The following is a 12,523-nucleotide window of genomic DNA, read 5'->3' as shown; positions in this document are numbered from 1 at the left end:
ATCGCGAGAGGGAAGGAGAGAGAGGGGGAGAGAGGGGCGGCACGGAGAGGGATCGCACGGGGGAAGTCGCGGTGGCGGGAGGGAAGTCGCGGTTGCCGTGGTGAAGAGGCAGACAAAAAACAAATGTCGTACAAAAAAGTATCCACGCTTTGTTCTTTTTAGTTATATAGGAGATAATCTGTACTTTTCAGCTTATTTTTTAGTCGGAATAATATTTTTCTCCCGTAACGAATCAGCCAGAACAGTATTTCGATTTTTTTTTTTCACGAAGCCAACGGGGCCGTTGACTGTTCAGTCGACCACGCTAGAAATGGGCGACTAGCCGACTGCAGCACAACCGCAGCAGTGGAACTCGAGCTTGCAGATCTGGCCACCAAAGCATTTTCCCTCGGCTGAATCTTTACTGCTACGGTCGTGTTGGCCTGGTGCTCGATTTATTTGGCTGAAGGTTTCTTTCTTCCCCATCAATCCCCTCAATCCTCTTCGGCACCAATTCCACGATTTCGCCGATCTGATGCCGCAAGGTGAGAGCGCATCCCCCGTTTTCTATTCTCTCTTTCTTCCTACCAACTTTGGCATTCAGAGTAGAGGTCGAATTGAATTGGCTTCCTGCAATTCCTGGTGCCGATCCATGATGTTATGCTCATGGGTACATTTTGCCTGGGCGGTGGACTATGGATTGCCTGCAGTTTGCCTGTGATTTATTTGGTTCAGGTCCTAGTAAGCTGCCTGGCACATTCAACTCAGTTGCACCCAGGCGACCAGATCTCCCTAGTTGGAATAATTATATATTCTTTAAGAGGGAATGTATCCTTGGAAAGAAATGTATTTTAACCAGTCTTATTTGACAGGACATTGTGATGTACAGAAATGAATGATCAGACAAGTGAAGTTGAAGACCTCGAGCGCATACTTATTGATGAATGCGCAGAGCCGATCAAGATATCATATGCAGCTATAAGACATATTACAAAAAACTTTGCTCAAGTGATTGGTGATGGTGGGTTTGGAGTTGTTTACCTGGTATGCTTAGTTCTTGATTGCTCTGCAAATTGTAGTTTCAAACAATTGCTTGAATCAGGCACGATTTCATGTCATATGAAACAGGGAGGTCTTCGAAATGGGATGGTTGCCGTGAAAAAGCTTTACTCATGGAAGGATTTCGATAATAAGCTATTTTTGGGCGAAGTTGCCTGTATAAAGAAGGCAAAGCACAAAAATATTGCAAGATTTCTAGCTTATTGTGTAAATATGCAATGTGAAGTAATGGAAGTACAAGGAAAACTTAGGATTGTTGAGGAACAACAAAGGTTACTCTGCTTTGAGTATGTACCTAATGGAAGCCTTAAATATTATCTTGAAGGTATAAAATTTGCTACGATATTCATCCCCATCTGTACTTGAAAACCTCGTGATTTTTGTTATCCATTCACCTGATCGGCATGGGAAATGTGGTCAAATAGCAAAGTTTTATCATGCCCCAAATATGCACACTATCCATTTGGAATATTTTTTAAAATCTTTGAGTATGTACTCAAATCATCTTAGATACCTGGGATTTGAATTTTTTTTTTTATTATGGAAGGGCAGGCCTGGTGTAAGCGGTAGAGTCTTACCGCCTGACCGGAAGGTCCCAGGTTCGAGTCGCGGTCTCCTCGCATTGCACAGGCGAGGGTAAGGCTTGCCACTGACACCGTTCCCCAGACCCCGCACAGAGCGGGAGCTCTCTGCACTGGGTACGCCCTTTTTGTTATAATTTGACATTACATATGTACTGTTACTAGCATTAAGCATTTTTTTGCCTTTTTATTCACTTATGCAGGAAAAACTCATGGATATGAATGGGATGTACGTTATCAAATAATTACAGGAATTTTCCAGGGTTTGCAACATCTTCATCAAAAGCGCATTTATCATTTGGATCTCAAACCATCAAATGTGCTGCTGGGTGCTCACATGGAGCCAAAAATAACAGATTTTGGTGTGTCAAGGTGCATTGACGATGGAGAACAATCTGTGATGGTTACTAAAAACATTTTTGGAACACCGTAAGTCATATCTTTGAGACTTTGAAGTCAAATATGTGAAGTTAGCTTTATATTGTGATCCTTCAAACCATCTGATTGTATTCAGGGGCTATCTTGCACCAGAAGTCATAGATAAGCAGCAAATATCAGCCAAGGCTGATATATTCAGTTTGGGCATTATAATGATAAACATATTAACAGGGCGTAATGGTGGTAATATTGAAAATGTAAGTATAATTTGTTAAATCTTTGTAGTACCTTTTTGACATCAAATTTTAGCAGTCCATGCACAGCAACCTATCTTAGACCTTAATAGCGAGTTACTATCCACATCAATATCTCATTTCTTGCTCTTGCGTATTCGAGAAAAAAATATCTCATTTCCTTAAAACAAAAGAAGTTATCGATATTTAACTTGAAGTACCTATCATGTATTGACTTCTCCTTAATGTTTTAACATCATATATATGTTCTCTCCTGATTACTATATGTTTGAATTTTGCAGTGGCAGGAAAACATAGATGTAGACTGCTCACAAAAGAAGATATGCATTGAACTTGCGCAAATTTGTATCGACAGTAATCCACATAACAGGCCTACTATAGATGAGATAATTCAGAAGCTGAATGAGACAGAGACAATGATTCTAAAGGATCCTACAGTTATTCGAGAGCCCAGAAATGACCCTGAATCTTCATTATATCAGGTATTATTATTCAAGCCATCATGCAATCATGTAACCTTTGATCTCAAAAAAATGTGGCCTGATTTGGCACGGTCCAGAACTAACATCTAACTCTTAATTCCTTCTATCCTACAACATTTTTAGCAACAAAATCATAAAATTAAATACTTTTAAATGTCAATCCATTGACCTGCTGTGTGGGCGGGTGGGTCGTAAGGGCTCATCCCCTTTTTCTTCTTAATATAATGATACATAGCTCTCCTGCGTGTTCGAGGGGGGAAAAAGACAGAGAGGCAGTAATTATAGCACAGTTACATTAGCTTTGAGATCAAACTGAGGTCCAAACAAATGTAATGTTGGAAAGATACACAACTCTCATGCGTATTCTAAAAATTAGTAAAAGCATGAATAATTTGCCACCAAAATACTGTTCTTGACACCTTTGTCAAACGCCAAACTATTGGCAAGCTATACTGCCTAAAAGTTACCATCTCAGCCATATAAGTGTTGACACTGTATATTGCTAATAGAATTTACATAATATGTTTGTTTTAATTTACCCTTCCTTTATTTTAATTTAATATGAGGTATACCATAGGAATTTTGTTTTATATTCTGAGTTGCAGGTTGTACAAAGATTCCAGGCATTGTCCATGCAAACTCTTCGAGAAAATTCCAGGTACACACATTCTGGTTCTACCGTCTATGATCTATGTGATCTTCGAAGGATCTGAAGCACTCTGTGTTTCATATATCAAAATTTTGGATTCACCAAAAGCAGTTTTTGTTTCTACAATTATTATATTTTTAATATGAAAAAAAAACCATCTGCTATACCGAAGGAAAGTAGATGGATGTTGGAAAACTGCCTGCCTTAATATGGTCTCTCTGTTGGATGTGTACCTTTGTTGGCAAGCAGGGGCAGAGAGAAGAGGGGTCATATAGCCGACACACACGCACAGACGCACCGAACCGATGCCGTGGCAGCTGGGATCGGTGTGGGACAGTGGGGGAGTTAGGGTTTGTACCTTTGTATGGTGGGCTGGCTAATTGGGCTGGGAGTGGGATGTGGCCTGTGGGGCTTCCGGCTCCTGCTGCCTGCAGCCTGCTGGCCCAGCCATCTATGGTAACAGGCCTGGCTCGTTTGGCTTGCGAGCTAGCTCGAGCTGGCTCGTTAAGACCTGAGCCGGGCCACTAACGAGCCGAGTCGAGTGAGCTACCGAGTTGTGAGCTTTTCGTCCAGCCCTACATATAGGGGCCTAGTATCCCTATGGGATTACGATATGTGTGGCAGTGCTTCTAGAGTAGCTCCCTTGTTGATTCTAAGAGGAACTCTGCCAGATTCTGTGTAGTATAATTCTCTAAAATGAACTGAAGTTCTAGGAGCTGAAAAATAGCTTCTCTCCATTAACTTCTCACACAGGATCATTTTCTCCACGGAATTTACCCAAAAGAATCATTTTCATCCATGGAATGTTTTGCCCTAGAAAAACTTTCAGTATAGAATTAGAAGCAAGATTAGCTCCACCAAACAGGTCCTTCTCACAGTGTATTAGCATTCTGATTAAGTTTAACAGTTGTTTGCACATTTCCAAGTGGCAATTTAACAAAGAAGCAACATCAACCAAGATTTCCCAACTATACATCATTGGCTATTTAGAGTTGAAACTCAACCGCTGTAACTTATTTTGTAATGGTAATGGGTTCTTTACTGGTCCAGTATGACGTTGCTTTTAAAAATACACAAATAAATAACCAATGTGTGAAAAAATAGAGCTCGGATGACTAAACTTGTTTTTGAACGATCTAGCACTAAGGGTGCCGATACCAAAACTGAGCTATAGGCCCAATCAGAATACCAAATAACACTTATCGCGGCATTTAAGTTTTTTTTCCCCAAAAACTGGTTAACCTCATCCATTTGTCCCATTTACTTCAGGAAACTTTGCTTTATTCTGGAAGCAAGTTTCTTTTTATATTTTTCTGATCTCGTGCAAAAATATGTTGTTAACTCAGAATTGATGATATATATATGGAACTTAATGTCCTGGAGTGTATACTTGAGGGAAGCAAGAAGCCGAGTCATCTATCATATCGATTTCTACAGTTCATCACTGAAAATTTTTCTAGTGAGCGCAAGGTTGATACTAATCTATGCACAGAAATGTACAAGGTAATTTTGTTTTGCATAGCAAAGCTGAACTTTATGTAAGGCTCAAGCCCATGCTAACAAAGCACCTAGTGAAATTAAACAGAGCATCCTGCGGAGCGTTGCTGTGCAGAGGCTTTTCACTGGGGATACTGATGACGGCAAGTTTCATCAGGAGGTTAATAAAATGATGATGTTGGCTCAACACCGAAATATTGTAAGATTTTTAGGCTACAGTTCTTATAGAGAAGAAAGGCAGTTTGAAAAGGAGGGAACAACTATTGTGGCTGACAAATGCGAAAGACTGCTCTGTTTCGAATATTTAAGCAAAGGAAGGCTTGACAACTATCTTTCTGGTATGATAAGATAAACTTTTTTTTTCTCGGACACGTAGGAGAGATGCATATCATTCATTAAGAAGGGAGAAATAGTCAAGTGAAAGGAATCCCTGCTAATACCACTCACAACAAAGCAAACCCACAGAATTCGATCTCTACATCCACAAACACAATAGGCCACCCAACTGAGACCACCAGAGCCGACAGGAACAAACTTGGTGCTGCATACATAACAAAACACAACCACAAGATAGCGACAGAGCTTGCTTGTTGTGACAGGGTTTCTTGTAGTAAAACTATCACAAATACCTCACTAAAAAGATGGAGTAGTTATCCTTGGTGTTAACTGAAATTAATGGTCATTGATATAAGTCTTTCCTAATTATTGATATTGACTGTCACTTTATTTTCTAGAACTTGGTCCAGTATACTGCCTACTCTTTGATTGAGACACATCACGCAATCCTGATGAAATTTTCTGAATCCTATGTAAAATCAATGTTGATCCATCACACTGGTCGTAGCATGTAGTGGTGATAATTGTGATGGTCTTCACTGATGGGACACCCCTGGATCTAGAAAATTGAAATGCAATTCAAATGACAAATTACTTCTTTTATTTCATTGTCTCTGGTACGAGAAAAGATTTTTTAAAACATTTGAAAACTAAATCTCTGCCCACTATCATATGTTTCCTTTTTAGATACATCTTGTGGACTTGAATGGAAAGTGCGGTATCAAATAATCAAGGGGATCTGTGAGGGCTTACGCTATATTCACGCAAAGGTTTTATTACACTTAGATCTTAAACCTGCCAATATACTGCTGGATGATAACATGATACCAAAGATTACTCGGATACCATATGAAGTATTCTTGGATACTAAATCATATCTTGATGGATCGGTGTAAGCTAGCTTGACCTCTTGATGCATGTTATTTTTCTTTGTTTACGTATGAAACTTGTTCACATGTAATATATGGTTTTTTTGCAGAGGATATTTGGCACCGGAATTCTTTCTTGGAAATATCTCATTCAAGTCGGACATATATAGTCTTGGGGTTATAATCACAGAGATACTAACAGGACAAAAAGAATCTTCGCCAACTGATTATGTAAGAACGATTTATGTAACCTGCCTAGATGAAGACAGTAGACACTGCGTGCTAAAGCACATCTAATTTATTCTAGCATTGATGTACATGTGGCTCGTATATACTTTAGTCAAATCCTAAACATTGCGGTTTCATAGGTACTTGATATATGGAGGCAGAGACTGACCATGGATGGTTCAGTGACAGACACACTCTTGGAACAAGTAAGAGCGTGTGCTTGGATAAGCATAGCTTGCATGAACACTGACCCAGCAAAGAGGCCAAATACAGAGGTCATAATGGATATCCTTGCTCAAACAGAAATTAGGGATAAGGTGGAAAAGAGCTCGAGTGCGATGCCTGTAGCAAAGGTAAGCTTACTCATGGATAATAGCATGCTACCATTAACTTTTCTAAATTTCATTCAGTACATCTCAATTTTCATTTTTCTTTGGTCTGGGTTGGTGGATGAAGCTATTGTCTGTTGAGGAAGAAAAGGCTGGCAAGGTACCACAAGGTTTAAAGGTGAGTTCTCCCCTACTTAAGTATTTTGAGGTGAGAGATTCCTGGCGCTCGCATATAAGTTTGAAAAATTCTGGTGTAGGCTAGAAAGAGTAGAAAGGTAATTCAATATCGTTTTGAACTAAAAAATCTGAAAAGACTATGGACATATTATTTCCTTCATTATATATGTGGCAATGAGCCATTGAGTTCCAGCTTTGAACTGTTGAGACTTTTACAGTATACCCAAATCAGTATGAATGATGTTGGAATAATCCTACATTGGCTGTGGAGGGAGATTGGATCCAACAATAGTAGGGGAGTTTCTCTCGTCTTGGGATAACCCTTGGGGTGCATAATGGTCTCTCCCCATTTGAGCCAACAGTGGTACCACATCCCAGCTATAGTCTCCTAGGCTGTTTGGAAACTAAGGTTGTTAAGGCTTGGTGAGCTGTGTGAGGTTTGTCAGTGTTAAGAAACACCGATGTGTGATGGTAAATTGGACTGGGCTGTGAGGCTGGTCAATACTTTAAGGGACATCAATGTGTGGGACACTAAATTTGTGACGAGAAACTTGTTAGAATAATTTCATGTTGGTGGTGGATTAAGAGTTGGGAATTTTTCTTAATATCATTTACTCTGGCAACTGCAAAAATAATTTAAGGATTGATGAAGTTTTAGATATAATATCAAGTAATGAAAATGTATTTTTCCCAATTGAAACAATGAAAATCGGACATAGCCTCAGTCAGGATTCCCCTTTTGATCAGCTGGATAGCTGAAAACTTTGTAATAAAACTGGTCTGTGCTTATGCAGATGCTAGATACATCTTCATTTCTAAATTCTAATACCAGTATAGTGAAGATGTAAAATACATTTAATCTTTGCCATATGGTTTGGCGAAAAATAGTCCATCCACAGGTGATTTCTTGAAAAAGTTGCAACTCTTTCATATAATCTAAGATGAAAATAACTATACGAAAATTGTAGCAGTCAACACAATCTACAACTTTGTAGATGACTACTTTTAACTTAAGGCCATTTTGATGACCACAAAGTGGTTATAGATAATATCTGATATTCATAGCATTTTTTTAGACATAAAAAAAAATGGAAAAACAGTATTTAGAGCTGAACTTTGTAGCCACTTTTTCGACATCAAAGTTGCTTTAAATTAAAATGTTCAGCTACAAATCTGTAGATCGCATCATAGGTGTAGAGTTGGAGACCAAAGCTATGTTTCTATGCAAAGTTTTTATAGGGGCATGGAAAACTACTATAGTTTTCCAAAGCACTTTAGTTTGGAAAGTCACGGGTATAACAAACCATGTAGTGTTGTAATTGGTATTATTTAAACTGTAGTATCTTTTAAACCTTTTTACTAAACCATAGTTTACGTGTCTCTTGATTTTGACAATATGCGGTCGCGTTAGATTTCCTGATTCTTCTTGTCCGTTTTTTTTTTTTTTGCAGCGAAGGATCATGATCAGGGTGAGCATGCAGGACGATAAGAGCCGGGCTAAGGCCATGGCACTGGCGGCCCGGTGTGCAGGTACGCATAATAGCACTCCCCTACCACGTTAGTCTCCTATCTGTTAGTGGTGGAAGAATGGGTCACAAACATTGCATCTGGGGCAGGGCTGGAATCGGTGGCGCTCACAGGCGATGCCAGGGACCGGCTGGAGGTGGTCGGTAACGGCATTGACCTGATCACATTGGTCATCGCCCTCCGCAGGAAGTTAGGGCACGCCAACATCGTTAAGATTATAGAAGAAGGGTAGTAGGGCCCTGAACGAGCTCTCGCAGCCAATGGCTCAGGCTTATATGTATCCTTATCCTTATCATTATCCATCACCACATTATGAAGAATCATCCGATAATTGCTCAGTCATGTAAGGGCTGGCCTGCTTGGTGGCGCGGCTCCCTTATCTCAGCCCCGCCTTCACCACTACTTCCTCTACCCCTTTTTAAGTGTCGCTATGGTATATGTACCGGTCAAAAGTTTATTATGAAAAAAGATTCAACGATCTATCTAATGACACTAATTATGTATAATAAATATTAATATTTTGTTGTATATATTTGGTTAAAATTGAGTATGTTTGATTTTTTGGAAAATAAGAACGGTGAAAAAGGGGGACGGAGGGAGTACTGTACAAACTGCTCCTAGCTGGAGCCAAAACTGGCTTCACCAGAAATCACTGCCTCCTAAGTCCTGTTCGGCTCCTCCCGGCTTCACGCTACAGTTGCTTTCATGAATGAAAGGACATGCCGGCGCTGGAGATTCTCTTCTCTTTCCATGAAATATTGTTAGCAGCATTTTATTTTATTGATGCTTCGTGTTGTCTGTGTGAACGCAAAAACTAAAATGTCGCGAGCACAAATAACACCATCTGTGCAAAAATATACAGTTGTGTGACCGCAAATATTACCATGTGTTGGAACGAAGTTACAATACAAGGGGCCTGGGGGGAGGAACTCTGGCCAGGCAGTGGGGAAATACCTGATCTAAACCAATTATATAAGAAAGTGATCTAAACCAGCACAATTATATAAGGGATAAAAGAAATACCTGATCTCAGCATTAGTATCTCCTCAGAATTAGAATGCTTCAATCTGAGATGATAGATCACCTAGCTAGACATCAGAGAAGCACCGCAATTTCAGAAATGAGCACACACCTAGACTGAACATGGCCATCCCAAGCCCTGCATCTGAAACATTTTAGTCCTGTTGAAATTGTCACGCCCATGGAGGAGTTCCTGCACACCATTGATGAAAAAAGCAGCAGAAAATTAACTGTCAAGCTTCAGCTTACAGCTCTCAAGCTGGTGTATGTAAGCCTATTTTTTTAGTGAAGTTGTATGTAAGCCTATGGCACATTGACAAAAATTAACTGTCAGGAATTTGGGAAAGTCACCGCTGAAAATAAAAGAACTTCAGTTTGCATGTCGCTGATGCTCAGACCATCATCTTCTTTCGCAGCCAGCTTTTGCGTGCAGCTTTGCGATTCTGAGCCAACTACCTGATTATCTGTGGACACCAAGAGAGAATATAAAACTCACTATCAGGGATTCTCAAATACTTCAGATACATTGTAAATTGCAGCACCCTGAGAATATGAATTACAGTCAAAAGGTAATTAAAATGACCAATATATAATCAGATACTCTGTTTCAGTGTTTTTACATACTGGTTGTTTGCAGGTACAAGTGGATAATTTATGTAGAACAAGAACTCACGAAAGATTTACAAAATGGTTAATTGTTTTCACAAATTTCTGAAGTATGTTGGATCTGAACAAGAACTCATGAAATATTTACACTACCAACGACTATTAAAAGGCATAAATTTGATAATACTAACCAACTTCATCCACGCTTCTGGTAGCCATCAACCAATTGCCAATTTGTTAATGGGTTTCAAGGCATTGTTTATGTTCTCCAGGCAATTCAGAGATAAGTCTGCTACTTCTTCATTCAACAACGCACAATAGGAACAATACATTTAGAATTGGTGTTCTTACCATAGAGGAAGCCCGCCTGCGCGCTCACGGCAGCCGGGGCGGGAGCTCGCCCGTGCGCAGCCCGCGGCGCGGCGGAGCTGGGCCGGGCGTCTCGTGGTGGCCGAGACAGAGCTCGCCCGTGCGCAGCCCAACGGCGCAGCGGAGCTGGCCCGCGCGTCTCGTGGCGGCCGGGCCGGAGCCTGCGGTGCGGCTCGCGACGGCTGGGCGGAGGAAGGGTCTGGGGCACCGCCGTCGCCGCCGCCGGTGAGGCACCCTTGCTCTTCCTAGATGCGGACGAGGCGCTCGACAGTTTGGCGCGAGAAATCCCTCCAGCGCGCGCCCAAACTGAACCCCCCGCGCGCCTGGGATCCGCGAGACCCTGGGGTCGGCGAGGTGCCCGTACGACGGTGCTGGAGCCGGCGACTCGGCCTCGGGCCACGAGCTCTCCTCGTCGTCTCGTGAGACGACGATGGCTCTGTCTCTACGCATTGGCGGGGTTCTTTTTGCAAATATGTCATCACCGAGACGGGTCCAAGAGACCCCGCTGGTTACCGTTTGGTATAATTTTTTTATGATGTGTCGGCAGCTCATTGGATGTTGCAGGTGCTACAGTGTCAAACTGACTGCACGGCTGCTGCGGTAACTAGATTCCGAACAGGCTGAAACATAAAGAAAGATTGCGAGATTTTTTGTGCAATATTTTGCGAAACTGTCATCTTTTTTCTTAGACGAGTGTGGTCAAGCGGCGATGGCCAGGTGGCGCGAGTGGGCGCGGCGGCGGCGGTAACCACGATAGGGGAGATGCGTGGGTGTAGGCATGCGACGGCGGCCCGCTTGCAGGCATGCTTTGGCAGTGGCCAGGCAGTGCGAGCATGAAGCGGCGGTGGCAACATGTGCAAGTATGTGTCGGCGGCATCATAGGGCACGGACTTGGGTGCGTTGCGGGCAGCAGTGGTCGGGCGGTGTGTGCAGTGGCGTTGGCAATGTGTCGCGTGCCAAGATGGCGGCAGTTGTCGACATGGAGAGGGTTGCAGCGGCAGCAGCAACGGCGCGCCGGCTAGTCGGCCATGACCATGACATTGACAGAGGTGGAAGACTAGAGATGGAGTTGACATATAAAGTCAGACGGGTTTGCATGAATATGAGACTCAAAAGAGAGTAAGACCGGAATAACACACTTTATTAATATTGGAACTGTGGGATGATACATGTGTAAAGTTTAAGGACCTACCCTACACTCTTCCCATTGATCAAGCTGCCAAGTAGGCAAGCACCACCCTCGACGTCGGTCGCCGGTCGCCGGGAACTAAGGCGAGTGGCCAGACGGCGCAGTCCATACGACGAGGCGATGGGCTTAGGTATGTAGTCAGGTGGCAGGTGCCGGACTCTGCAGCCTCGTTGCTTTTGCTTCGGCCGCCGCCGCTAACTCATGGTCCGGTGACGTCGATGCTTGCGATAGCGTGCTCGGGCGGTGATTGGGGACCTCGTCGAGCTGGACCACCGGCGCGGGGCGGAGGGTCACGACCAGCGCCTGGCGCCACCGCGCGCCGCAGACCGGGCAGGTTCCAGCGGAGCCGGCGACTGCGTAGCAGCCGAAGTGGAACACGTGGGAGCACTCCGCCACGAAGGTGGCCTCGTCGCAGCTTGCGGTACCGGCGTCGCCGCCGCATACGCCGCAGCGGTGGTCGCCCGTGCTCGCCATGAAACCTGTCGTGTGCTTGATGCCGTTGTCGCCGCGAATGCCTTATAGAATTGGACACGGAAGAAATTTGGTAGTATGGCACTGCTGCTTACCGGAAGGTACAATCTTTGGATGGTATTAATTTTGTTCTACTATAGAACTACTCGCGGATTAATTGGCAGGATGAACTTTTTATTGATATTTATGCAGGTTTTGAGGTACATGACTTGAGATAGTATTAGTAACTTCATAATTTTTCTATATTGGAATAGATTTTTTCTATTTAACTGTTGGTAGATATTTTTTCTAGATCTGTCAAACTTCAGTGTGTTGGATTGTGCTTTAAGATTTATACTTGTTGCTTTAATAAGCAGGGCTATTTTAGGAGCTCATTTGCCAAAAATACGAGCTGTGCTGCTGGGTCAGGTGGCTCAGTGCTGGTCCTGAGTTTTTCTGGACTTGGAGCCAAACTAATAGTGAGGCCGAAATGGGCCCTTCAATGTAAACTTATAACAAAATAACACCTAAAATATAAGAAATA

General features: G+C 42.6%; 1 protein-coding gene and 1 long non-coding RNA gene across 3 annotated transcripts; one reads left to right on the top strand and one right to left on the bottom strand.

Annotated features, from left to right (window-relative positions):
• The first annotated feature begins 295 nt into the window (after positions 1–295).
• Positions 296–8,895, top strand: LOC136501535 (cysteine-rich receptor-like protein kinase 1). 2 transcript variants are annotated; one of them, XM_066497058.1, is made up of 15 exons: positions 296–524; positions 852–1,023; positions 1,108–1,363; positions 1,823–2,048; positions 2,134–2,254; positions 2,533–2,733; positions 3,339–3,391; positions 4,729–4,885; positions 4,968–5,217; positions 5,903–6,107; positions 6,195–6,315; positions 6,453–6,665; positions 6,769–6,819; positions 8,270–8,348; positions 8,435–8,895. In XM_066497058.1, exons 2-15 carry the CDS (start codon positions 871–873, stop codon positions 8,575–8,577), a joined length of 2,229 nt encoding a protein of 742 aa, XP_066353155.1. In that variant the 5' UTR covers positions 296–524; positions 852–870; the 3' UTR covers positions 8,578–8,895. The 2 variants fall into 2 exon arrangements, with proteins under 2 accessions (XP_066353155.1, XP_066353156.1); XM_066497059.1 differs by lacking the exons at positions 296–524; positions 1,108–1,363 and having other exon boundaries at positions 892–1,023.
• A 481-nt stretch (positions 8,896–9,376) lies between these two features.
• Positions 9,377–10,801, bottom strand: LOC136499053 (uncharacterized). Its single transcript, XR_010769881.1, has 3 exons — positions 10,323–10,801; positions 9,717–9,829; positions 9,377–9,558 (listed from the first exon to the last, which is right to left on the bottom strand). It is a non-coding gene; the product is annotated as an uncharacterized lncRNA (long non-coding RNA).
• Positions 10,802–12,523: the final 1,722 nt, after the last annotated feature.

The sequence above is a fragment of the Miscanthus floridulus genome, chromosome 13 (assembly GCF_019320115.1).
Source record: "Miscanthus floridulus cultivar M001 chromosome 13, ASM1932011v1, whole genome shotgun sequence".
NCBI classification, from domain to species: Eukaryota; Viridiplantae; Streptophyta; class Magnoliopsida; order Poales; family Poaceae; genus Miscanthus; species Miscanthus floridulus.
This window is presented reverse-complemented; position numbering and strand designations above follow the sequence as displayed.

What these genes read in the sequence shown, in the direction of transcription:
- LOC136501535 (XM_066497058.1), top strand. Translation starts at nt 871, where the DNA reads ATGAATGATCAGACAAGTGAAGTTGAAGACCTCGAGCGCATACTTATT. An exon ending in TCATATCTTGATGGATCGGT is followed by an intron (nt 6,108 to 6,194) that starts GTAAGCTAGCTT and finishes GTTTTTTTGCAG; the next exon opens with AGGATATTTGGCACCGGAAT. An exon ending in AGGTACCACAAGGTTTAAAG is followed by an intron (nt 6,820 to 8,269) that starts GTGAGTTCTCCC and finishes TTTTTTTTGCAG; the next exon opens with CGAAGGATCATGATCAGGGT.